This window comes from Trachemys scripta, chromosome 9 (genome assembly GCF_013100865.1).
Source record: "Trachemys scripta elegans isolate TJP31775 chromosome 9, CAS_Tse_1.0, whole genome shotgun sequence".
Lineage (NCBI taxonomy): Eukaryota > Metazoa > Chordata > Testudines > Emydidae > Trachemys > Trachemys scripta.
In genome coordinates this window covers 103,848,827-103,876,797 of record NC_048306.1, presented here as the reverse complement: position 1 = coordinate 103,876,797, position 27,971 = coordinate 103,848,827, and the positions used below count along the sequence as shown (strand labels likewise).

At 42.1% G+C, this 27,971-nt stretch overlaps 1 protein-coding gene across 1 annotated transcript in view; it reads right to left on the bottom strand.

Moving 5' to 3' along the window:
• The window catches only part of DLG1 (discs large MAGUK scaffold protein 1), a gene marked incomplete at its 5' end in the record, with an annotated part of 351,805 nt that overhangs the window by 180,956 nt on the left and 142,878 nt on the right, over window positions 1-27,971 (bottom strand). Inside the window, 2 exon segments of the mRNA XM_034780811.1 lie at window positions 5,829-5,882; window positions 18,508-18,606. Of these exon segments, the coding sequence (XP_034636702.1) occupies window positions 5,829-5,882; window positions 18,508-18,606 (153 nt within the window).

The window sequence follows — 27,971 nt, the reverse complement described above, 5'->3', positions numbered from 1 at the left end:
TTCGCATTCCCTCTAAGTCATGTTGTTGTTTTTAACCAGTCTCCTTTCTTCATTGCAGCTTTTGGGGCATCTAGTAACTGGTGTCTTGAGCCGAATACCTTTTATTAGGCTAAAGCATCTTTCAGAAAGACATTGAAATTTGACTTGAAAACTTCAACAGACTGAGAATCCACCACTTCCCTTAGTAGTCTGTTCATCTTTGCACCACCTTTACTGAACTATTCCTAAAAGCTATTGCCAGCTCTAGGAGGCAGCACTGTAGAAGAGGTGGGTACTTTAAAGTTCTGAAAACCAGGACATACAGAATTAAGTTATCCAACTCACCATGTTCTGGAAGGACGTGAGGCACTACTTGGCCAACCATAACTCTGCATTAATGAAGTTTTGGGCACTCAATTTTCTTTCTTTTTTTTTTTTTTAAATAATTACTCAGCTTCCCCATATTTCACAGTACAGCCCTCCTCCTCCACTGCTCCTGATTGCTTGGCAACGTTTATCTCAGCCACAAAATGCAATGGCTGCGTGTTGGTTCCTTCACTGCCTCTGCATCACCTTGTCTTCTCTCTGCTTGCCCAGCACAGTCAGGCTCTCCCTTCTCGGCCCTCTTCCCTGGATAGGCAGTCATAAGCATGGGGGAAGATAGGGAGAGGATGAGATGACTAGTTTGAAGGGAGGGCGTGAAAAGAAGTATGATGCAGAGGTCAGGATCAGGGACTTGGGAAACCAGGGTCCAGTCCTTGCTCCAGACTTCTTTTTGTATGACCTTGGGCAAGTTCTTTAGTCACTGTGTCTCAGTTTTCCATCTATAAAATGGAGATAACAGCACATTCCTACCTCCATCCTACAAGGGGGTGCTGAGAGGACAAATCCATTAAAACTGCAAGGTGCTCAGAAGCCACAGTGATGGGGGCCAGATAGATACCTTTAACTGACTGAGGGATGTGGGGGTTTGAGAGGACAGAACTGAAGCCCCCCACTCCCACTCACTGTACAGCATTGACCTCTCCCTGCTCTTCCCTGCACTCTTCCAATTACTCTTCTTTCTCTCTCTCTCTCTCACACACACACACACACACAATTTCTCCTCACTGCTTTGACCTCCATCTCTCTCCAATTACTCAGACTCCCCTACTACTGCTCCAACTCCTTCAACATTCCCTCCACCATGCTCATTGCTCCAAGATCATCCATCCCCAGTTCCACCCTCTTCCTTGCCATTTCATGCCCCTGGTAAACTTGTGGAGATAGGAAGATGGAGGGGCTCTGAGGAGTGCATGTACCAGCAGGAAGCGGCAGGAGGGTGGTGATGCAGAATCCATACCCTTGAGTCATTCACTTACTGACAGACTGCCTGACTATTAAAAGAGCCCTAGTCTTGCTGCACATCTGCATTTTAATCTGTTTGGGAAAAGTGACTTGCAGATTCAAACTCTCAGTTTAATAACTTAATTTAATAACTAATAATTTAACTTAGCCATACTCTAGTTAAGATAAATGCTGAGAGAATGAGATAAGTTGGGGGATGATTTGAGCCATGGTTTAAGCCCCAAGTGTGCGCAAAAAACACATTTTAAGAACCAGTTGATTTTTGTAATATGTTTTTTGGGAGGTGGTACCACAGAAAGCCCTTGCTAAATGACTCCACTGCACTACCAACAGTACCTTGCACAGCCATAAACCATGGCAAATGTCCAGATGATGCAAGTAATCACATGGAGTTTGGAGCACTTAAAATAACTGATCTTTAAACAGAAAAAATGCCCAACCTTAACTGTAGCAGAGCGAATGCTCTGCTATAACAATTCAGAAAATTGTTGTATCCATATGTCCAATTCCATTTTGAATCTCATCAAGTTCTTGGCCTCAATAATTTGTGGCAATGTGTTCCACAATCTATGCGCTGTGTGAAAACATATTTCCTGTGCAGTAATCAGTTTTAAATTTGCTACCATTGATTATCTCCATGTTCTTGCGTTATGATATAGGAAGAACATAAGTTCCAGATCTGCCTTCTGTAGACCATTCATTATTTTGTATACTTTTATCTCATCCTCTCTTATTCATCTCCTTTCAAAGGTAAACAATCCCAGTCTTTCCCTCTCTCTTTTATGAGTTTTTTTTTACCAGGTCAGTTAACACTGTTGTTTCCCTTCTCTGAACCCTCTCTAGCTCTGCAATATCCCTTTAAAATGGAGTGCCCAGTTCTGCATGCAGTATTACAGATGAGGCCACATTACTGATTTATGTAAAGTCATTAAAATATTCTCCATGTTATTCACCATCCCGTTCCCTGTCCATCCTAAGATCTTGTTAGCTTTCTGGACTGCTACTGCATGGTGAACAGAGATCTTCATTGAGAAGTCTAAAATGATACCCTGGTTCATTTCTTGAGGTGATACAACTCATTTGGAACCTTGTAAGTTGTAGGGAGTAGTTCAAAATTTTCTCCCCAATGTGCATTACTTGGCATTTATTTACACTGAGTTTTATTTGCCATTGTATTGTCCATTCAGCAAGCTTGGTAAGGTATCTGAAGTTCTTCGCAGTGTTCTCTAGTCTTGACTAACGAACAATGTTGTGTCATTAGCAAATTTTGCTACATCACTACTAAATGTCCTTTCCACATCATCAATGAATATATTAAAGAATACTGAGACTTGACACAGAACCTTGTGGCACCCCCATTGTCAACCATTTGTCATGAAGCAAACTGACCCTTGGATTGTACACTCTTTTCTCTCTCAGCCAATTTTTGATCCATGACATTACTTTTCCTCTCACCCCATAACTTCTTAGTTTCTTTAGTAGCCTCTTATAAGGTAGCTTTCCAAAGGCCTTTTGACAGCCTACGTAAATTATGTCTACCAGTTCTCCTTTTTCCACTACCATACTGACATATTCAACGAATTCTAAGAGAACAGTGAAAGACAAATTTCCCTTGCAGAAACTGTGCTCGATAGACCCTACCATACTATGACCTTCCAGGTGTTTTATTATTCTTTTTAAAATGATAATTTCAATCAACTGGCCAATTACAGATGTAAATCTTACTGGTGTGTAATTCCCTAGATCATCCCTAGAGCCTTTTAAACAAAACATTTACAACATTTGTCACCCTCCAATCCTTCAGAAGAGTAGCGGTATTTTATGAGTCTGCATATTATTGCTAGCAGCTCAGTCACTTCATTCTTAAACTCCTTCGGAACCCTTAAGAGCATACTATCTGGGCCTGATGACCTATTACTTTTTAAATAATCAATTTGTTCAGCATCTCCTCTTCCATTATTCAAAGAATTCAGTTTTAAATAAAAATTTGAGCATAATAAGTCTTCCACTGAATAACCATAAAGCAAAAGACAGAGTCAACAGTAAAGACAGCCAAGAGACTGATAGCAAAGACAGGAAGATTTCCCTACCTGGCAGTGTTGGACCATTGCAATACTTCCTCCCAGGAATTAGAGAGGAGCCCAAGCACAGGCACTGATGGGACAGAGAACCAAGAATGACTTCCCATGAGGATTCTGCTGCAGCCCCATAAAGGAATGCTGACAGTACAGAGAAATATTTAAGAGACTGCCAAATTAGGCAGCCAGCCACACTATAACAAAGGAACCAAGGACCTGAGAACATTACACAAAAGGGAACAAGTCTGTATTCAACCATCAAACTGCTACACAAAGCAAAGGCAACAGTCCAAGCTGCATTGGGACACAGGTCTTATGTTGTAGCTATAGACTCAGGACAACAGTGGAGATTAAACCAATGCCCACTGTAGGGTAGTGGCAAACAGCTGCCACAGATCAGGCCAAGGACAAGACCAGGAGGATTTGAACTCACCTTGACCATCAGTTGGCCTGATGTAGGCAAGTCAGAAGCAACAGGGTATATGGACAATAAAGAGGATCAATAGGACACCACCCAAGAGAAAAAAGGCAGCAACGGGTCTGAAGCACTGGTATGTATTCTCAATTTTATTTCACTTTAATCTAATTCTAAATTGGGAATTTCCTTGATTTTAAAATGAAAATTTCATAAGTGAAGACTAAAAAAGAAGCCTCCCCAAAATGTTAATGTGATATTTCTAATGATGTTAAGATATGTAGCAAGAACCTTACTTTTTTTTATTATTTTAATTTTAGGGCCAGATTCACCAGTACAGTCTGGCTACTTTGGCCCAGCCTCGAGCAGTGGCAAGATACCATCTTACTGAGAGCACACCTTGCCCTCGCTCTTATTAGGAGCAACAAGAGGCAGTAGCCATTTTGAAAAAGGGCACTTTTGCTAAGGGCCACCATGGCTGTAGTCCTACTGAGAACAAAGGGGGCTGATATCCATTTTGAAAGAGGTCAGTTCTGTGTGGAATGCTCTGTAGAAGAACAGTATTCATCAGCCTATACTGAGAGATAAGATTTCAGCTATGAAAGATAATGGCACAAAATTACCACTAATCTTACAAAATAATTTTCTAAAGTAGCCTGTGCACAAGATTTCAATGAGTTAACCACATGGGAAGTATGAAGACTCATTTGGTATTAAGAACATTTAGGAGAAAAAAGATCCAGCACCAGGTGCTAAATTTCTCGAATGACTGATTTTTAAGTGATTACAACTCAAACTATTTAATGGATTTACTTATAAATTTTCAGAAAACTCATTCTGTACTCAAAAAGAGTAAGTACTGTAATTTGAGACTACACTGTATTCTTCATATACTGTATAACAAAATGGTTAATTCCCTCCTTTAAGTGCAAAACTCAACTCATCTTTAACTATGGAACTGGGAGCAGTGCTCCCACAGCAGGTAAAGATGCACTGAAATTAAGACTAATTTTCATCCCCACATATCTACAGTTATTAATTTAATGATTCAGGCAGAACGAATACAATATTAATGCATGCTTTTAGAAAATTAAAAGTCGGATGAAAAAGACTACAAAAACAGCTATCACCATAAAGGTCTAAGGCAGTGGTTCTCAAACTTATTATATTGGGCCCCCCTTCTTTGTGTCTATAGTTGTTTACGCCCCTCTCCCCAAGTACGTATACCACCACCCACCTTTGAAGGCAGAGTGGAGAGCAGTGGCTGATGGCCAGACCCACAGCTCTGAAGGCAGTGCCATGTCAGCAGCAGCACAGAAGGGAGGCAATGTGAAAAGTGATGTTTGCCCATATCTCTTTCCACAGCAGATTTAGCGCCCCACTGCCACCTTTATTTCTGTGCTGCTTATACCACCACAAGGTTGACAGCCAAAGCCCCGCTGCCTCCAGGTGTGTGGGGGGTTTGTGGGGTGGGATGGGGGAATCCCAAGCCCAGGTGGTGGGACTCTGGCTGTCAACCCCAGGGCAGTGGGGTTCCAGCTGTCCCTTTTATCCCTACCTCCCTGATATGCACAGCCCTTCTGCATGAGCCCCAGCCCCACACAGCTCATGCCCCCTTGACACATTCCTGTGCCCTTGGGAGGCCCACCCCATAATTTGAGAACTGCTGGTCTAAGGGAATCATGTGACATAGCAGTGGTATAGTGGTGAAGAGGTCTATTTATTTCACCTTATGGAAGAGTATGACACAAACAGATATTCTCAGGCTGTAAATGTTATTTGAGACATATGGCCAGTATTTTATTATCTTTGAACAACCAGCATAAATTTGAGGAACATTAGCTGTACTCTGTAACATATGGGATTCTGCAGGCTACAAGGCAAACACTACCATAGAGTAGGTCATGATACATGCTTTCTCTTTTTAGTGATAGAAGAAAAACTAAACACTTGTGTATTAATATTTTGTTCTAAATACATAAAATAGTTGAAAGCAAATATAAGCTTACGTATGCTGGAGTCTCCAAAGCATCTGTATTCACCAGTACAGGAGGAGGATTTGCCTTTAAAGGAAAAATTTTAAAAAAATGTTAAAATGTGAGTCAGAGGAAACATTACTAAAAGATTTTAGTAGAGATGAACACAGCAGGGGAATGCACTCTACAGGGGTGTGATGTCTAAAGTACACTAATGTGTTACACAATTAATTGTTCCAAGTAAACCCTGCTGGTATGCTTTAACGTTGTGCTGTCTGAAACAGTACTGTGTTAAAGTGCACTAGGGAACCTTTAGTGCACACCAGTAGGTAATAAAATAAACTAGGACTAATTAATGAGCAACACAGTCTGCTCTTCTGACAACTCTAGTTTATTAATGTAAAGTAATGAAAAAGGACAGGTTAAAATTTGAACATTTAAAAATCTATTCTTCACTTAATCTACATGAGAATAGCATGCATAAAGTTACTTTACATTAATAAACTAGAGTTGTCAGATGAGTTTTAATTTACGTTGGAAAGAAAGAACAAATTAGCCTTAAAGTTTAACCAAGTGTTCTTACATTTTCCACAGTATCTTCAACTTTTTTATTATTAAGACTAGATATTCTGTAATATCAGTTAAAATAATTAGAACTTTTCCCAGTAGATGAGATTTCTATAGCACTATAAACTAGTACGGAGATGATTAAACCTTTTCCATCATTAAGAAAGTGAAGAAACGCCAATTAAATTGCAGCAAAAGGTGTAGAGGGTTTTTATAAAAGCTGAAATTGTTGCTGCCAATTTTAATGCAATTTTTCTTATATAACAGACTCATGGTTAAGATTTCCTTCTTAAGTTCCCTTTAGAATAGGGATGTTAAATTTGTTTCTAATTAGAGAAGGAAGGGGCTGTGTTATAGTTATATACTATACTAAGAGAGTTAGAGCTATATATTATCCTTCTATAGAGATCATAAGAACATAAGAATGGCCCCATACTGGGTCAGAAAAAAGGTCCATCTAGCCTATTATCCTGTCTTCCGACAGCGGTCAATGCCAGATGCCCCAGAGGGAATTAACAGAACAGGTAATCATCAAGTGATCCATCCCCTGTCGCCCATTCCCAGCTTCTGGCAAACAGAGGCTAGAGACACCATCCCTGCCCATCCTGGCTAATAGCCATTGATGGACCTATCCTCCATGAACTTAATTAGTTCTTTTTAGAATCCTGTTATAGTCTTGGCCTTCACAACATCCTCTGGAAAGGAGTTCCACAGACTGTGTGAAAAAAATACTTCCTTTTGTTTGTTTTAAACCTGCTGCCTATTAATTTCATATGGTGACCCCTAGCTAATGTGTTAATAGAGGGAGTAAATAACACTTCCTTCTTTACTTTCTCCACACCAGTCATGATTATATAGATCTCTATCATATCCCCCATTAGTCGTCTCTTTTCCAAGCTGAAAAGTCCCAGTCTTATTAATCTCTCCTCATATGGTAGCCATTCCCTACCCCTAATCATTTTTGTTGCCCTTTTCTGAACCTTTTCCAATTCCAATATATCTTTTTTTGAGACGAGGCAACCACATCTGCACTCAGTATTAGAGATGGTGGGCATCCCACGAATTTATATACAGGCAATAAGATATTTTCTACCTTATTATCAATCCCTTTCTTAATGATTCCCAACATTCTGTTCACTTTTTTGACTGCCGCTGCACATTGAGTGGATGTTTTCAGACAACTGAGGTTAGATGTTGATAGATATTTGGCTGCGTGTGTGTGTGTGTTCCCTCTTTGTGCCGCCCCAGTCCTGCGCAGACAGCTGGCACGGCAGACCTCGAGCGAACCACCCAATGACCAGAAGATCCATTAAGGGACGAAGGCACCCAGCCATGTTTATTGTTGACAAATCATGGTATTAGTATCTCGCAGACTCTACCAACCACTAATACATGTATGCCCTTAACAATGGACCAGCTCAGTGAATGGCGGGACATTCCGTTCCTCGCTAAGACCAGACAAAGATACTCCCTCTGAGACACATCCTTATACCCCAATACAAACAAGTTAGTATTGTCCCTTTGACATAGTTAGTTACTATCCCCTGACATCACAAGTTATCAACCTAGTTATCACCCATCATCATGTTGGTTTGATCAAAGCATCCTGACCTTATCCTCCAGAAGGGATCAGTCAGAGGTGGAAGGCAGTTCTGCCTCCTCCACGACCTGACCCGTGGAGTCCAACTGGACCAGTCTCAATGGTCCCCCTTGCAGGGCCAAAGTCAATGGTGCAGGCTCTGAGAATTTCGGCGCTGGGGGCTCCTCCATGGGACGCACCCCACTGACTGGCTCTGAAGGGGTGGGTCCTGAAGTCGGGGAATCACTCCTTCCTTGCTTCCAGTGCCACTTCTGTGCTGGTGAGTGGGATCAGTGCCAAGCCGGTCCCGCCATCTTCTGTGCCAGGGAGCGACAGTGCTGCAGGTCTCAACTAGACTCCTTCCGCAGTGCCACTTCGGCCACTGCCACGGGGGCACTGCACACTGATGAACTCGGCGCTGGGTCCTGCCACGCTGATGCAGGTTGTGGTCTAAGTGCCGCCTCCATAAGGAGCTGCTCCAATCTAAAGTCCCGCTCCTTCTTGGTTCGGGGACAAAAGCCCTTAGAAATCCTGCACTTCTCTAACTGATGTACTTGCCCCAGACACTTTAAACAAGCGTCATGAGGGTCGCCTGTTGGCATGGACTTGTTACAGGACTTGCATCCCTGAGACTTAGGCATGTAAGTCCCCAAAGGAGAATGCAGTCAGGGTGGAGGGTAAACTCCCGAGCCCAACACCTAACTAACTAGAACGACAATCACTGAGAACTAAATATAGAATACAAACAGTCCGATTCAAAACTAGGGAAACGTGGAGACCTTGCAAAGCATGATGCCTCAGTTCCAATGACCGTCACTGGCGGTAAGAAGGAACTGACGAGGTGCCAGGTCGGCAGGGTCATATATTGAGCGCCATGGAGGTGCCACTCCAGGAGGCTCCACAGCTGATCCGATGGGTGCTGCTAGGGAAAACTTTCTGACTGTGCACATGGCATACGCACACATAATTGGAATCAACATGAACAATCACTCGATGAGAATTATTTCTCATGTCTTGCTTACAACACTCCTCCTAATACATCCCAGAATGATGTTCACTTTTTTTGCAACAGCGTTACACTGTTGACTCCTATTTAGCTTGTGGTTTACTATGACCCCCAGATCCCTTTCCACAGTGCTCCTTCCTAGGCAGTCATTTCCCATTTGTATGTGTGCAACTGATTGTTCCCTCCTAAGTGGTGTACTTTGCATTTGTCCTTCTTGAATTTCATCTTATTTACTTCAGACCATGTCTCCGGTTCATTCTGAATGTTAATCCTATCCTCCAAAGCACTCGCAACCCCTCCCAGCTTCGTATCGTCCGCAAACTTTATAAGTGTACTCTCTATGCCATTATCTAAATCACTGATGAAGATATTGAACAGAACTGGACCCAGAACTGATCCCTGTGGGACCCCATTCGTTATGTCCTTCCAGAATGACCATGAACCACTGATAACTAATCTCTGGGAATGGTTTTCCAACCAGTTTTGCACCCATCTTATAGTAGCTCCATCTAGGTTGCATTTCCCAAGTTTATTTATGAGAAGGTCATGTGAGACAGTATCAAAAGCTTTACTGAAGGCAAGATATACCAAGCCTACCACTTCCCCCCGCCATCCACAAGGCTTGTTACTCTGTCAAAGAAAGCTATCAGGTTGGTTTGACACAATTTGTTCTTGACAAATCCACGCTGTTACCTATCACTAAGAGAAGGTTGCTCACCTTGTGCAGTAACTGAAGTTCTTCGAGATGGTTGTCCCTCTGGGTGCTCCACTTTAGGTGTCATGCACCCTGCACTTGTAATCCGAGATTTGTAGTAGCCGTGCCCCGGTTGGCCACTCTGAGCAGCTACTTAGCATGTGCAGCCAACCGTCCCTCGGTTCCTTCTCTACCCCAGAGAATCAGCGTGAAACTCCAAAGTACAGAGGAGGAGGGAGGGTAGTGGAGCACCCACAGGGACAACCATCTCGAAGAACTTCAGTTACTGTACAAGGTGAATAACCTTCTCTTTTTTTCCCCAAGGAGTGTCCCTGTGGGTGCTCCACTTTAGGTGACTATAGAGCAGTATCCCTTGATGGAAGAGAGGCTTCGGAGTATCTTTGTTGATGGCGGATAGCACGGAGAATCCGAACTGAGTGTTGGCAGAGGAATGTTGTTCCAGGGCATAGTGTTTGGTAAATGTGGGGACTGAGGCCCAGGTAGCTGCCCTGCAAATATCTACGATGGGTACATTATTCAGAAATGCTAGTGATGTGGATAGCATTCTGGTGGAGTGTGTACGAATCCGACCTGGAGCAGGGGAAGGCAGTGTTCACATGCTTTTCAGACTGCTCAGAGCTCTAGAATGTTTATGTGTAGGTTTGTTTCTGCTGGGGACCAGCGTCCCTGGATGGTGGTGTTGTCCAGATGGGCTCCCCATCTCCCGAGGGAAGTATCTGTGATAACTGTTCTAGTGGGAGCTTTTTGTTGAAATGGGACCCCCAAGCAGATGTTTTGCGGTTGCATCCACCATTTGGGGGAGTCCTTCACTCTGCAGGGCATAGAGAGCCATTTGTGGAGGGAATGCTTGTGTGGTATATAGCAGGTGCAGAACCAGGCCTGTAGGCATCTCATGTGCAGTCTGGCATGTTTGACTACATAAGTTGTAACAGCCATATGGCCAAGGAGTTGTCGGCAGGCCCTGGCGGATGTTTGCGGGCTGTCTGTGATCACTGTTACCAGCCTGGTTAGGCTGAGGAATCGCTGTTGGGGTAATCTCGCTTGTGCTGAGAGGCAGTCGAGATAGGCCCTTATAAACTCTATTTGCTGAATAGGGACCAAAGTGGACTTTTGGATGTTTATTTGAAACCCTAGCTGGTGAAGAGGGTTTTATTGGTTTGTGTAGCTTTTACTGCTGTCTGCTGAGTTGATGCTCTTACGAGGCAGTCGTCCAAATATGGGAAGATCATTGCCCCTAGCCTGCGGAGGTGAGCTGTGGCGACGGCTCAGACTTTGGAGAATACCCTTGTGGCAGTCGACAAGCCGAAGGGTGGTACTTTGTATTGGTAATGTTGATGGCCTACTGTGAAGTGCAGAAATAGCCTGTGTGCTGGATGAATAGTGATGTGAAAATAGGCATCCTGTAGGTCGAGAGATGAGAGCCAATCTCCTTTCTATAATGCCAGAATTATGGTTGCCAGAGTAACCATTTTGAAGCCCTGCATCCTTACAAATTTGTTGAGGTTCCGTAAGTCCAGAATGGGTCTCCAGCCACCGTTCTTTTTCTGTGTGAGAAAATACTGGGAATAAAACCCTCTTCCCCTGTGTTGGAGTGATACTATTTCCACAGCTCCTAGTTGCAGGGGATGGTTTATTTCCTGCTGCAACAAGGTGTCGTGAGGGGGTCCCTGAAGAGGGACAGGGAAGGTGGGTGGGTAGGTGGTAGAGATAAATGGGATAAAGTAACCTTTCTGGACAATTTCCAGCACCCATTTGTCTCTAGTGATGTTGTTCCAGACAGGGTAGTGTGGTAGCAGGCAGTCTCCAAAGAGACTAGAGGTCATCCGATATCCTGACATGGGAGAAGATAAAGGTCTCGAGCCCTCGACCAACACTTCAAAACGATTGAAGGGATGTTGAAGATTGAGATGTGGCAGGTTGATCCTGGTTCTGCTTGCACCTGCTTGCAGCGTTCATCACATTGTCTCTGGGGTTGGGAGTACGGGCTGGGACGGAATCTTTGGGTGTAAAATCTGCCCTGTTTTTTCTTGTTTGGGGAGACGTAAATACCTATGGTTTTCAAGGTGGTTCTCGAGTCCTTTGAGGTATGCAGACATGCATCTGTGCTTTCCACAAATAGTTTTTGTCCCTCAAAGGGCAGGTCCTCAACTGTGGCTTGTATTTCCCTAGGAAATCCAGAGAGCTGGAGCCATGATGCTCGATGCATGAGCATGGATGTGGCGACAGACGGAGCTGCCGTGTCAGCGGAATCAAGGGAGGCCTGCAGGGCTGTTTTGGCAATTAAGGAGCCCTCTGTAATGTTAGCTTTGTATTGCCCTTTTGACTCCTGCAGCATTTGTTCAATAAAATATGCCATTTTATTAAACAAGTTGTAAGTATATTTTGCCAGCAGAGCAGAGTAACTTGCTATGCAAAATTGCAGTGAGGCTGAGGAATAGGCTTTGTGTCCAAAGAGGTCAAGCCTTTTCCAGTCTTCGTCATAAGGAGTGATTTTTGAATGGTGCTGTTTTCCAGTTTGGTTTACTGCCTCTACAATCAGTGAATTGGGAGCCGGCTGAACAAATAAGAACTCAGCCCTTTTCGCTGGTACATAATATTTTCTGTCCTCGCATTTACAAGAGGGTGGGACAGTGACATGTGTCTCCCATATTATCTTTGCAGGATCCATTATAGAGTGCTGATGGGAGGAGTTATCTTTGCTGATGGGAATGTCTGCTAGATGTCAGGAAATTTGTGCTGGATCTCTGACAGCTCTGCTAAAGAGATGTCCATGGATTCTGCAATTCTTTTAAATAAGTCCTGGAAGGACTTGAAGTTATCAACTGTGGTGGGAGGTGGTGGCATAATTGTTTTGTCTGGGGACGAGGACGAAATATGGGTGGTTGGCATTGTGTCGCCTTCATGAGCCTCTTCCGGCTCCGCTCCCTCTTCCTCCTGGGCCTCCGATGGCGGTGGGTTCATGGGTGAAGAGGACAGGGTGGCCCTTGATGCTAGTGGGTTGGGGGGGTTAAGATTCTGGGCTCTGTAGATTGCCCATGGGTCCCAGTATGGCCAATTGGGTGGCATAACAACAGGCGATGGCATCCATGGTTGTGCCTGCCAGCTTTACCCTTGCATACATGGTTGTTGGTGAGAGGATCCTGGTTTCGGGGAGGAATGACAAGGGATATAAAGAGCTGAATCATCCTCTTCATAGTCATCACTAGATAATGGAGGTGCATAGCCACTAGAAGTGCCTATTCGGCTCGGTCCTGGTCTGACTGGGGTACCGTCGGTACCGAAGAGAGGGGTTCACGGCGTGGAGGAGTTTGCTAGGTCCGCCTGTCTGGTAAAGGGTAGCGGTATTGAGAAGCTCAGTGTTGTGGATGGCAGCGTAGTATGCTCTGATGGTGCTGAGGTCTTGTTAGGCTGTGTATATGTAGCAGGTGGCGCCATTACATTAGCCATTCTTTGGCACTGTTGGTGCTGAGCTAGGGAGCTTAGCTTTGGCTCGTGCACCTGAGTAAGAGCCTAGCCACATCGGTGTCTTGGCTCCTCGGGACGTCTCGGTACTGGATGTTCCCAGTGTCTCTCAGTCCAAGGTTCTCAGTGCCATCGGTACCAGGGCAGATTTCTTGCCAAGAGACCGCTTCTTTTTAGGGAGATCTCTCTGTGGCAATGACTGCGACCGATGTTTGGTCATCTTCTTAGGTGCAGGGTCCTTAGACATGGTTTGTGTTGAGCCCCTGTCTGCAGCTGCTGCTGGGAAACATTGGCCAGGAGGAGTCCTGGACTCTGGGTCGGAGGCCAGCCTGAGAGATTTCTCCATCATTAATAATTTTAGTTGGAGGCCCCGGGCTTTCAGTGTCCCGGCAGGTAACTTCTGTGGTATATGGGTTTACCCAAGACAGTGGATGCACAGAGCATGACCATCCAATACCGGAATTGATAGCTTGCTAGTCAGGCAACGTTTAAAGCTGGGGGAATAGTCAGGCAACGTTTAAAGCTGGGGGGACCAGACATGCCTGAGGAGGTTCAGGTATATAGAGAACGGTCGTAGTTCAATCACCGTTGGCGGAGACCCGCTGGTGGTGGGAGGAAGCAAACAAAATAAAGTTTTGGTAGTTTTTTAAGTGGGAATAAGGATTGGAAAACGGAAAAAACGACAAAGGATAAATAAAGATGGGAATATAAGCAATTTACTAAATAGACGGGGGCACTGTTGTTGCTCCAACTCAAGGCAAAGGCGGTAGAGAAGGAACTGAGGAACGGTTGGCTGCGCATGCTAAGTAGCCGCTCAGAGCAGCGTGAGATGGCTGCCGCACATGCACAGCCAACCGGGGCACTACTACTACAAATCTCCAATTACAAGCGCAGGGAGCCAAGACTCCTGAAGTGGAGAACCCACAGGGACACTCCTCGAAGAAGGCTAAAATTTTGTCATGGTTATTTTTAGTAAAAGTCATGGACAGGTCACAGGCAATAAACAAAAATTCACAGAAGCCGTGACCTGTCTGTGACTTTTGCTGCTGCAGCTCCATGGTTTTCCCCACCAACATTTAGGCTGGGAACTGTGGGGTTCCCCCTCTGCCCAGGGCAGCTGGAAGATGCAGCGCCCCCTCCCGTCCACCTATGGCGGCTGGGAGCTGCAGGGTGACCATATTACCCAAAGAGAAAATGGGACACCCGAGCAACTCACCCGAAGTGTCCCCCTCTCCCCTTGCGAGGCTGTCGCCTGTTGCTGGAACCCTGAGGAGGGTCCCCTCAGGAGTCTGTCACCTGCCCCTGGTACTTTGCAGGGGGCACCCTGTCACTTGTCGCTGCTGTCACCTGTCACTGGAAACCTGCCAGGGCCCCACTGGCTGTCAGCCCCTGGGGCTGAAGCAGAGAATGTCATGGAGGTCTCTGGAAATCATGGATTTCGTTACTTCCATGACCTCAGTGACAAACATAGCCTTACTTACCACCTTATTATCTTCTAGAAGTTTGCAAATTGATTGCTTAATTATTTGCTCCATTATCTTTCTGGGTACAGAAGTTAAGCTGACTGGTCTGTAATTCCCCGGGTTGTCTTTATTTCCCTTTTTAGAGACTGGCACTATATTTGCCCTTTGCCAAAATGGGAGGTCCGGGGGCAGTGCCTGCAGGTGGAGGCAGTGCACAGAGCTGCCCGGCCACACCTCTGCCTAGCAGCTGAGCAAGGGGGATGTCGCTGTTTCCAGGGAGCGCCCCCAGGTAAGTGCTGCCCAAAACCCGCCTCACCCCGTCCGGTGCCCCAATTCCCTGCGCCCTCCCACAAGCAAACTCTGCTGCTGCGGGGGGGGGGGGGGGGGGGAGAGAGCGGGGACCCAAGATTCCCCCAGCAGCAGCCATTGCGCCTGGCACAGGGGCTGCCTGAGCTGCCCCTGAGCCAGGTGCACTGGCCGCTGCTGAAGTCATGGAGGTCCCAGAAAGTCACAGAATCCGTGACTTCCATAACCTCCATGACAAACTCGCGGACTTATTTATTACCAGTACCATCAATGATACAAACAGTAACCAGTTTGCTGGTTACTTGTGATCCTTCTGCTGGGCTTGCAATAGCAGAACAAATCACATTATGTCATATAACTTTTTTCTTTAGTTTTTAACAACACAGCAAAAGAAGAAAAATCACTTTGATGAACATTGCCAGAGAGATAGTCCTTGAGACTGCATCTTATTTATCCATAAAACATGGTGGTAGCAGTGGAAGTTTTCTCATACTATTCCACCAGGGTGCCTCAAGCCTTATGGAAGGAACACCACCTTTAAGGTTCAGAAGTAGTTCAACTTTCAAGTTTTTCTAATATTTAGTCTTTCTGCTGAGACTGCAGGGAAGGGTGCCAATTTTTATGTGAACACCTGTCCACTAGAAATTAGATAAACCACAACACAGCAGATGATAATAACTTTCAATCACTATTAACCTGGGCCAGATTTAAACTGATAACCTAGATATAAAATCTTCACACCTGTTACAAATAACTTGAACCATCTAACCCTCTTTTTCTTAGTTTGTTTTACATGGCTTTTTACACTACAGAAACTATTCCCACCATATTCTTAACAGTTTAACACCTAACACTGTTCCTTTAAAGTCAAATATGACATGATTATTAAGTCATCATCCACAAATAATGATTTAAACGTGTTCTGAAAATATTACGTTCATGATTTGAAAAAGATAGTTGTATTGAAAGTCAGGAAGTCACAATCACAGTAAAAAGAAAGGGCACCAGATGGTGGAAAATTTGCATGTTTGACATACAGAAATACAGACCCTCTTTCGCCCTAATTACCCCATTGCTGGCTGTGACCAAATGACACTGTTCACACATTCAAGATAGAAATTCAAACCCTTATTTCAGGTTTGCCGCTTCACATTCACTTGGCCACCTACCACAGCTTACTTCCTTCTGTTGAAATTATACAATCTGACTGATGGAGATCCAGAAAGAGTGTTGGTTTTATAGCCTGAAAATAATGTGGTGGGACTGGAGAAAAACTGTACTAGAGCTGTAATAACTATTATTGATCTAAAATCAACAGTGGCTTTTTTGACGGGCATGGGAAAGAGGGAGTGTGGGGATATGTGAGAGAGAATCCTAGTTTTTCTAGCCCTTCCATACTTGTTAGTTCCTCTAATACTTATTCTTCTGACTCTTTCACACTTCAAATACACACAAAACACACTATGAAAATGTAAGCAATACCTTAGAGACAAAATACTAGCTTAATAAAATAAAATGTAAAGAGGAGTGAGCCACGCCATCACACTGTACTGACAGAAACAATGGCTTAGTTCTCAATTTTACTCTTTTGCTTCCCAATTCAGGAAAGACTGACCATGTACTAAAGAATAGCACTGACAACAGTGACAGACTGAGGCTGGAACACTGGCATGGGCTCGGTCTCTGCATGGGTCATCTGAAGCTATACAGCTCAGCAAGGGCACTACTGGTAACAATTAACTATAATATTGGGTAGTGGTGAAGATGCAGCAAGGATAGGAAACAGGCTTGATGGGAGAAGTGGTTAGCTGCCAACACATCTTACCCAGAAAAAATGGGGGAGCAGTGTTGGCCCACATCCATGTCTCTCTGCAGCAACAACTCCATTCGCCTAATTCAGGATGTAGTATGCATGGCAAATAAGAAGCATCAGAACCCGCACTCCATTTAAGATGCTTCCATTTCAGCCTTAGCCAGGTGTGTGGCTTATATTTAGTCTTGGTGAAATATGAGAACTTAGCTAGCCAGTGAGGGAAATAAGCCAATAGCGATCACAGGTATCTAGAAAAAAGCCCAACAGCCTCAGCACCAGAACTTTCCACCAGTAGCTTGCAAGGTCTCCTTTCAGTGGTAGTCTGAACTCAAGCTCCGAATTCATATTTCTGTGGAAAGATAGTTGCATTCCTGCTGGGATTCTTAAAAGGAAGTGTATTAAAATAAAGGAAATTAGAGTCTGTAGAACACGCTCCTTTCACCCTTAAAAAAAACACAAATTAAAGACCACATAAGTAGAATGGGAAGCCAGGCCATTCTACTTTCCAGATTCCTTATTGCACATACAATTATTTCCTCTACTGAACCTCTGCTCCTGTCAGAAAAACCATTACATCATTAGAATACTGCAAGGACTGGATAGTTATCTACTTATTCAAAACATTACAGTATTTATATATTTGATTTCTCCACTGAGTAGAAAAAAGTTTACTCTGATTAACTGATCAGCTCTAATCCTAGTAGTATATGAATAATTTAATATTTAATTATTATTTCTATTGGGATCAGAGACTGAGTAGAAGACAAAGTTGCAGACAATAAGAAATTCAGAAAGTAGCTCAGCTTAGTCTCCTGTTTTGCCTGCCATCTCATCTGCTTTGAGCAGGGAGTTGGACTAGATGACCTCCTAAGGTCCCTTCCATCCCTGATATTCTATTATTCTAGGATCTCATCTCATCTTTTTCTTAGAATAATGTCGCCTATCTAGTCCTTAGTATTTCATAGTAACTTAACTGATTTATAGTTAAGTTGATTGAAAGCCACATGTTTTTCAAAGCCCAGAAATATTATTCAATTATAGGTATTTTACCCTTTTTCTATTTTTGTCAGAATTAGAAGTTCCCACTTATCTTCAATGCTGTAAATTTTCCATTAGACTGCAGTATCACTTAATATATTGAGACCTTTTTAGAAGTTATTGTCAGAGTATTTAATTCTACATGTAACTTGCACTGAAACAATTGATTATGCAAACTCTGTAGGGTCACTCCCACATCCAACAATCTTCAAACAATTCTTACACACTTCTATAGTGCTGCATATGATTTTAAACACAATGATCATTTTGTGATACTAAATTTTATTTCCAATGAATTTACTTCCATGATAAACATCATCAATAGTATCTTTGAAATATTTCAGCCTCCTTTGCTGCTTTAGGATATAAAGCCTAACTAACCTGTAAGCCAGAGAACACAAATTAAGTTACAATGGTAACCCCAGACAAGCTGACACTTTGGAACAGGGATTTCTGGAAACAGTAATGTTCTGATCCGACAAACATTTATGCACATCCTTAACCTTAATCTTGAATCATCTAAAGGATACCTCAGAAAGGGCACTCTCATAGAGTTACAGAATAACAGATTTTAAAAAGAAAGGTGTTCCTACATTTACAACTTTAAGCATAAACTGCTGTACTTCCTTTACACTGTATATGGCTTAATAATTTATTCATTTTATAATTCATGGAACAAACCTGACTTCAACAATGGGAAAATGTTATTTAAAAGAACAGCTATAAAAATAAATAAAAAATGTGGAAAAAAGACAATAAAAACCTGCGATGTAGAGGATGGGATGACAGTGGTCTCAGCAGGGACTGGCAGGACAGGGATCACAGGGAGAATGGGAGAAGAGGGAGGAACAGCTTCTGTTGGCTAAAAATCATCAATAAAAAAGGTCAAGAAAGTGATACAAAGTAGAAAAACACAAACAAGACAAATTGAGGAAACAGTCATATTTAAATGGATTTAGATGTTAAACTCATTTAACAATAAAAGGTGATAGCTTTAAACAATAGACTCTTAAGTACATAAAGATGTTATCTTAACAATACATAGTGCATTCCACTATACAGTACCTACGAACACAGGGCTCCAAACTGAGTGCTCACAACATCTATTGTCACTATCTTCCCAGGATCAGGAAGGGCCTGCTCCAAAGCCCACTGGAGTGAATGGAAAGACTTCAACTGACTTCAGTTGGCATTAGATCCACATCACAACACATCATATGTTATCTACAGCATAAAGGGTAACTGAATGGAAACAACTGGCAAATTGAACAACTAATGTAGTTTCTGGGTACTTCCAAAAGAAAAATAGTAAGGTCTGGAATACATGTTCTGCACTGATTTAATGAAACTGGAAGAAAAATTGACTTAGTTAAATTGGTGCAACTCCCTCGTGTGGATTCAGTTCTACTACTATAAAGTAAGGCTGTCAAGCGATTAAAAAAATTAATCATGATTAATCATGTGATAAAAAGATTATCTTGATTAATGGTGCTATTAAACAATAATAGAATACCATTTATTTAACATTTTAGATGTTTTCTACATTTTTCAAATATATTGATTTAAATTATAACACAGAATACAAACTCTACAGTGCTCACTTTATATTTATTTTTATTACAATTATTTACACTGTAAAAAACAAAAGAAATAGTACGTTTCAATTCACCTAATACAAGTACTGTAGTGCAATCTCTAACATGAAAGTTGAACTTACAAATGTAGAATTATATACAAGAAAATAACTGCATTCAAAAATAAAACAATGTAAAACTTTAAAGCCTACAAGTCCACTCAGTCCTATTTCAGCCAATCGCTCAGACAAACAAGTTTGATTACAATTTGCAGGAGTTAATGCTGCCCATGTCTTGTTTACAATGTCACCAGAAAGTGAGAAGGGGCGTTCACATGACACTGTTGTAGCCAGCGTCGCAAGATATTTACGTGCCAGATGCACTAAATATTCATATGTCCCTTCATGCTTCAACCACCATTCCAGAGGACATGCTAATTATGAGTTCTGCTCAATAACGATCCAAAGCAGAGCAGACCAACGCATGTACATTTTCATCATCTGAGTCAGATGCCAGAAGGTTGATTCTCTTTTTTGATGGTTCGGGTTCTGTAGTTTCCGTATTGGAGTGTTACTCTTATAAGACTTCTGCAAGCATACTCCACACCATGTCCCTCTCAGATTTTGGATGGCACTTCAAATTCTTAAACCTTGCGTCAAGTGCTGTAGCTGTTTTTAGAAATCTCACATTGCTACCTTCTTTGTGCTTTATCAAATCTGCTGTGAAAGTGTTCTTAAAATGAACATGTGCTGGGTCATCATCCGAGACTGCTATAATATGAACTATATGGCAGAATGCGGTTAAACAGAACAGGAAACATACAATTCCTTCTCCCCTCCACCCCCCAAGGAATTCAGACACAAATTTAATTAACTCATTTTATTTTAACGAGCATCATCAGCATGGAAGCATGTCTTCTGAAATGGCAGCCGAAGCATGAAGGGACATACAAATGTTTAGCATATCTGGCACGTAAATACCTTGCAATGCTGACTATAAAAGTGCCATGTGACCACCTGTTCTCACTTTCAGATGACCTTGTAAATAAGCAGTAGTATCTCCCGTAAATGTAAACAAACTTGTTTGTCTTAGCGAGTGGCTGAACAAGAAGTAGGACTGAGTGGACTTGTAGGCTCTAAAATTTTACATTGTTTGTTTTTGAGTGCAGTCATGTAACAAAAAAAATCAACATCTACAGACTTTCACGATAAAGAGATTGTACTACAGTACTTGTATGATGTGAATTTAAAAATACTATTTCTTTTATCATTTTTATAATGCAAATATTTGTAATAAAAATAATATAAAGTGAACACTGTACACTTTCTATTCTGTGCTGTAATAGAAATCAATATATTTAAAAATGCAGAAAAATATCCAAAAATATCTAATACATTTCAGTTGGTATTCTACTGCTTAACAGTGCGACTGTGATTAATTTTTTGAGTTAATCACGTGAGTTAACTGTGATTAATAGAACAGGCCTAGTATAAAGGTGTCTGTAATAAAAGAAAATATACATGTATAAACACCTTTATGTTGACAGATCTCTTGATGGGTTACTCAGATTTAATTATATCAGTTTAGGAACTGATTTAATTAAATCAAAGGAACAACATTTGTAGATAAGTGCTAAGACAATTTAGGAACCCCATTCTGTGCTAAAATTTAATGGAGTTAAATAATTTTTAAAGGCACATCATTTAAAATACTGTTCCACCACCAACCAGTAAATAATATGAACTACAGCCAACATCCATTAAAATACTGATCTGCATAACAGCAGGAAAAAAAGACTTAGTGTATATCAAAACTTGATATTCCAACTAAATTTAAGCGCAACAATACAACAAACAGCAAAAATTTTAAACCATTTAAAAGAATGATCAAATAGAACAAGATTTCAAAATTATGCACGATATATTTTAAATAAATTTCTGCACATTTATACTGTAAGAAAAGGCATTTCAGTAACACTTCAAATATTAAACTCCTTTAATATTAGAAAACAACGGTTTAACATTTTAAGGGATTACTAATAAATTTCTCTCTCAAAGGTATCAGAATATCCTTACAACTTTAAATATACAGCCTCACAATTTTCTAAATATTACATTTTTAACTGTAGAAAGGAGATGCCTCTAGAAAGCTGATGGTACACAGATGTATCAAGTAACAAAAGACAAATACATGTACAATATAACAGAACTCCAGTTATCAGCAGGTCTTAGAGAGACATATGTTACCTTAGATAATGATGATCTAGTTAACTGGCTTGAGAAGTTACATATACTGTAGCCTCATGTATACAAATCTCTGGTCAACTCTTCAACTAACCTCACTTGCATGTCATTTGACTCATTTTGGAATGCAAAGACGACAACCCTTTTTAACCCCAATTTGAGCTATTTGTATTATACAGTAAGAGCTACACTAAAAGAACATTAAGGTTGCAAAATAAATCCTCAAAAGTTAGGAAATTACATAATTAAAACTGTCTCGTTCATTTTTAATAGTTTTTTGTTTGTGATTTCCTAGGTTTTTAAAAATGCAAATTGAAAATTAAAATTCGATCCTGTGGCATTGTATTGCTATCCAAATGGTTCATCAGCAGGGTTAGAGCCTTTAGATCTCTGCCACTTGAGCTAAAGGAGTAAACCAGTGGTTCTCAACCATTCCAGACTACTGTATCCCTTTCAGGAGTCTGATTTGTCTTGTATACCTCATGTTTCACCTCACTTAAAAACTACTTGCTTACAAAATCAGACATAAAAATACAAAAGTTTCACAGCACACTATTACTGAAAAATTGCTTACTTTCTCATTTTTAACATATAAGTATAAAATAAATCTACTGGAATACAAATACACCTCTACCCCGATATAACACGAATTCAGATATAACGCGGTAAAGCAACGCTCCGGGGGGAGGGGGGAAGGGGGCAACGCGCTCCAGCGGATCAAAGCAAGTTGGATATAACACGATTGCACCTATAACGCGGTAAGATTTTTTTGGCTCCCGAGGACAGCATTATATCGGGGTAGAGGTGTATTCTATTTACATTATAATGTGCTACTTAGGCCTGTTTTTCACTCGTGGACCTTGTCTGAAACCTGAGTCCCAGCGCCCGGGGCTGAAGCATGTAACTTACCTTTGTGGGGCCCTGGGCAACTGCCATGCTTGCCACTCTCCCTAATGCCGACCCTGCACTTGTGACCATCCTAAACCCGTCCTGTGACATTCCCCCCCTCCCCCCGAGGGTTGCAACCTCCAGATTCAGAAACTCTGATCTCGATTAGTTTAATACCCCCTGGAAGACATCTGCGTATGCGTATCCCTGGTTGAGAACCACTGGACTAAACAATAGCAGCAGTAGACTGTCATTCCCATGAGGATCAGTCGATTTGTTGTCCTTTCTCCCATCGGCTCCTAGGCTTCCCTTCTCTTCTCCAACGTCTCACCCACTCTCTGACACTGGCCCCAGGTGTCCTTCCCCAGACTCCTACTCTCCTCTCCACCTTCAGTCTTGTTGCCCAGCCATTCCCAGCTTCTCATCCTGTCTTCCCAATACCCCACTCCCACCCACCCGCTCAGCTCCAGCACACCATCCCCCTGGATCCTTAGCCCAGTTTCCTTTCCAGGCCTTGTCTCTCTTTCAGTTTCTCTCTCTTCCTTCCTGTCCACCTTTTACAGCTAGTCTTACAGTATTCTCTTTACCCCCACCCCCGGCTCCTCATCCAATCGATCTTCCCACTGGAGTTACATGCTTACTCCAGCCAGCTTCCAGCTGTTGCTCCTCCCACATAAAGTGCCAGCCCACCCCTACTTGAGCTCCTCATCCTGGTCTCCTTGACCAACAAGTCCCAGTTCTCCCTCTGGCCCCTTGTCCTGTGTAAGATAAACCCCCATCACTGGCTCCTAATCATCCTCTCCTGCATCACCAGGATCTTTGTCCCCGTCTCCACCTCCCATCCACCTCATGTGTTCCCCCCCTCCATTTCTTTCCTAGCTCCCTGACCCAGTCTGCCCCAATCTACCATCCTCCTACTCTCAGGTTCTCTCTACCCCTACAATCTACCATCTCTCAGTCCCAGTCGTCTTCTCCCCCAGCCCTCAGGCCCTTTGGTCCAACTTATTCCCCAGAATATAGGAATAAGATGCCTGGGTACTAGGAGGACACAGAGTATAGGAGACAGCCTCCCTGCTTTTAGTTTCTGTGCCTGAGCCAATAGTGGCCCACAGCAGTTAGGAACAGCAAATTCCAGGGAAAGTCCTGCTCAGTCCTTAGAGCCCTGAACTGGAGTATGCTCAGTGCAGACAGAATCTTCGAAGGCTTTAATTCTAGTGAGCACATGTGAACTGAGATTTTTCAAAGGCTTATAAATTGGTCAAATTTTCACAGGGACAGCAAAGAGCACTTTCCTCGCACCAGGATGACCTTTCCTCCTGCCAAATTTCAAGTCCCTGCTCCAAATCATGGAGGACCAGTTTACAACCAATTTGTTAATATGGGCAAAATAATATATTTTTCCCTAATCTTGTACTTGGAAATGGTTGAACCATTTTTGCTGAAGTGCTCCAAAACGTTGAGCCTGAGGCAAATACCTGGGATAATCTCTTAGCTGGAGTATGAAGCGTTCAGCTAGGAAACTCCAACTGGTACTGAATGCTACACCACATCTCCTCAGCACCACTGGCTACCACAGACACATCAAATCTGTCCTGCACTCCCTACACTGGCTTCCCATTGAACACTGAATCAAGTTTGAGGTCCCAGTCCTTATCTTCAAGGTGCTCAATGGCTTTGGCCTAGGAACAAAAGCACCAGAATGAAGATTGGTGTTGACCACTTCCCTCCTCTGGTACAATGAACTTTCTATAGTTAGGTTAAAGCTCATCTAGGTAGGGGACACAGCTTTCTAAGGGGCTCTGAAAGGAGCTCCCCCCAGGAACTAAGATCACCCAGGAATGAAGGCCCACCACAAACTTCACCACCTGCCACTCTAAGTGCAAGTGAATTTTTGTGACCTTGTCTTCTCTAACACACATACAGGAATGTGGGCGTGTGTGGGTGTGGTGTAGTGTAAAAAAGACCCTAAACAAAATACTGCACTGCGCACACAATCTTAAGTATGCAAGGAATGAGATTCTGCCTTGCCATAACTCCTCCCGCTACTCAAGGGGAAATCCATCGAGGAAAAAAAAAAAACAGTGACTTGTCATTAGTGGCGACCCAATTCCTTTCACCAGTACTGAACCCACACAAATTTCTAAAAACAGAAGTTTATGGTTATTTTCAAATTATCTTCAAATATGCAAATTATCCCACTGATTTGCATAAAGTGTGATAAAGCTAAGCAAACCTTAGCAACTATGCAAACTGCTGTCTAATAAGACTCAGTCTTATTTATTTAAAAAACAAAACTGCAACTCAGTCTACTATGTACAGCTAAAGCAGTACAAAAGTGTTGAGACTTCGTAACAGTGGTTGTAACAGTGTGCTGAAACCATCCTCACCAACACCCACTACTGTTACAGAATGTTTCCAGGATCAACTGATGTGAGGCCACAATGTGGTAGAAAGGTCTCTGAGATACATACATTACCTATCAACAAATCCTATTAGATAGATAGAGGTATCAGGCCTTGTAGAAGAGCACATATCAATTCGTGTCTTTTTGTAAAGAAATACTAAACTTCATTAGTTTCACATGAAGGACATAGTTTTCATAGTTGTCAGTTCATAATAATCAATATTGAAACTGAAATGATAAATAACTTGAACTACATTCACAAAGATTGTGTGGGAATTTATATTTTTAAAAGACAACAAAAGTTTAAATGAGTTGGTGGAACAGGCACGCAAGACATAATAGGCCTAAAAAAATTTGTATAAACTTGCATTGTTTCCCCACAAATTCTCCTATTGTGGCTTTTGATATACCACTGTATGAAATATAAATATTTTTAACTGGTGGCATTATGATGGTATAGAGGCCTAAAATTTTATGGAATCCCTGGTAAATTTAAAAAGAAAAAAATTGCATTTTTAGAATATAAGAATAGCATTTTGAAATGTGTAAGAATTTTGAAAATACTACATGGATTTTGAAAACTTATGTGTCTCCCCTTAAAAAATTCTTCATTTAAAAATAGTTTAAATGAATTTTCTCTTTTAATTAAGGCATTTAAACCCTGCTTTAAATGGATGCAACACAACCTTACGTACACCATCAGTAGGGGGTTTATATAATATTTTGAATTACATTTGCATATTATATATTATAATTTGGTACAATTTCTATATAATATACATTGTTTTATACAGAAATATGTATTACCACATTTTATACTACTAGTGTACTTCATCTAATGTAAATTTTTTATGCTATCTTAGAAATTTGTATTAAAGGGAGTTTTGTTCGATAATGAAGTTATGCATGTTGAAACATTAAGATAAACAACCTAATTATTTTCAGGTAAATGCACAGGGATTTTGCATTGGAATAGGCCTATCTAATTTTTGTAACCAAAATCGAACCATTTAAAATAAAGTATTACATGTGATTTGCTTTATAAATAGGTTATTTAAAACTGAAATAATCAATACATTAACACCCTCCTTTCCCCATCCCCAAGAAAAAAGAACAAAGTAGCAGTTGAACTGAAAACTACAAAAACTACTGTGTGCGCATCCCAAAAAATTGAATTAAAACAGGGCATATTACAGCACTGTTACAGTACAAGTGTGGGATGAATTCCACTGCAAAAAAAAGTCAAAACATTAAAAAGGTGTGGTTGTATTTCATGTTATTAGGCATTTAACTAAAAGGATTGTGAATATTTAGGCACTTTTAACCACAGAAGAATTTTATGAACTGTGCATAAACTGCTTGAGATTCGGTGTGAAATAGTCTCCACAGTTATCTGATGGTTTGGATATTAAGATCCAAAAGGAACTGACAGCTACTCCTCTAATTATCATAGAGCTGCCATGTCTAATCTTCTACTGAAAGTGTAAGTAATCAAGAGCTGCACAACGTATCACTGATGCAATGCTGAATCACAGAGTCAAAAAAGGGATACTTCATAGAATCACAGAATCATAGAATATCAGGGTTGGAAGGGACCTCAGGAGGTCATCTAGTCCAACCCCCAGCTCAAAGCATGACCAATTTTCAACTAAATCATCCCAGCCAGGGCTATGTCAAGCCTGACCTTAAAAACCTCTAAGGAAGGAGATTCCACCACCTCCCTAGGTAACCCATTCCAGTGCTTCATCACCCTCCGAGTGAAAAAGTTTTTCCTAATATCCAACCTAAACCTCCCCAACTGCAACTTGAGACCATTACTCCTTGTTCTGTCATCTGCTACCACTGAGAACAGTCTAGATCTATCCTCTTTGGAACCCCCTTTCAGGTAGTTGAAAGCAGCTATCAAATCCCCCCTCATTCTTCTCTTCTGCAGACTAAATAATCCCAGTTCCCTCAGCCTCTCCTCATAAGTCATGTGCTCCAGCCCTCTAATCATTTTTGTTGTCCTCCCCTGGACTCTTTCCAATTTTTCCACATCCTTCTTGTAGTATGGGACCCAAAACTGGACACAGTACTCCAGATGAGGCCTCAACAATGTCGAATAGAGGGAAATGATCAGGTCCCTCGATCTGCTGGCAATGCCCCTCCTTATACAGCCCAAAATGCCGTTAGCCTTCTTGGCAACAAGGGCACACTGTTGACTCATATCCAGCGTCTCATCCACTGTAACCACTAGGTCCTTTCCTGCAGAACTGCTTCCTAGCCATTTGGTCCCTAGTCTGTAACAGTGCATGGGATTCTTCCGTCCTAAGTGCAGGACTCTACACTTGTCCCTGTTGAACCTCATCAGGTTTCTTTTGGCCCAATCCTCTAATTTGTCTAGGTCCCTCTGTATCCGATCCCTACCCTCCAGCATATCTACCACTCCTCCCAGTTTAGTGTCATCTGCAAACTTGCTGAGAGATCAGTCCACGCCATCCTCCAGATCATTAATGAAGATATTGAACAAGACCGACCCCTGGGGCACTCCACTTGAAACCGGCTGCCAACTAGACATGGAGCCATTGATCATACCCGTTGAGCCCGATGATCTAGCCAGCTTTCTATCCACCTTATAGTCCATTCATCCAGACCATACTACTTTAACTTGGTGGCAAGAATACTGTGGGAGACCGTATCAAAAGCTTTGCTAAAGTCAAGGAATAACACATCCACTGCTTTCCCCTCATCCACAGAGTCAGTTATCTTGTCATAGAAGGCAATTAGGTTAGTCAGGCATGACTTGCCCTTGGTGAAGCCATGCTGACTGTTCCTGATCACTTTCCTCTCCTCTAAGTGCTTCAGAATTGATTCCTTGAGGACCTGCTCCATGATTTTTCCAAGGACTGAGGTGAAGCTGACTGGCCTGTACTTCCCTTTTTTTAAAGATGGGCACTACATGAGCCTTTTTCCAGTCATCTTCGATCTAAAATTCCACATTAGACAAGCTCATGCCCTTTTTTTTTAAACTGTGTAGGGGCCCAACCTACACAAATGTGACTAGTTTCATTGACTTCAGTGTGATATATCACATGGGTAAAATTACTATGGAACCAGGAGTAGGCCCGACCATGCTAAC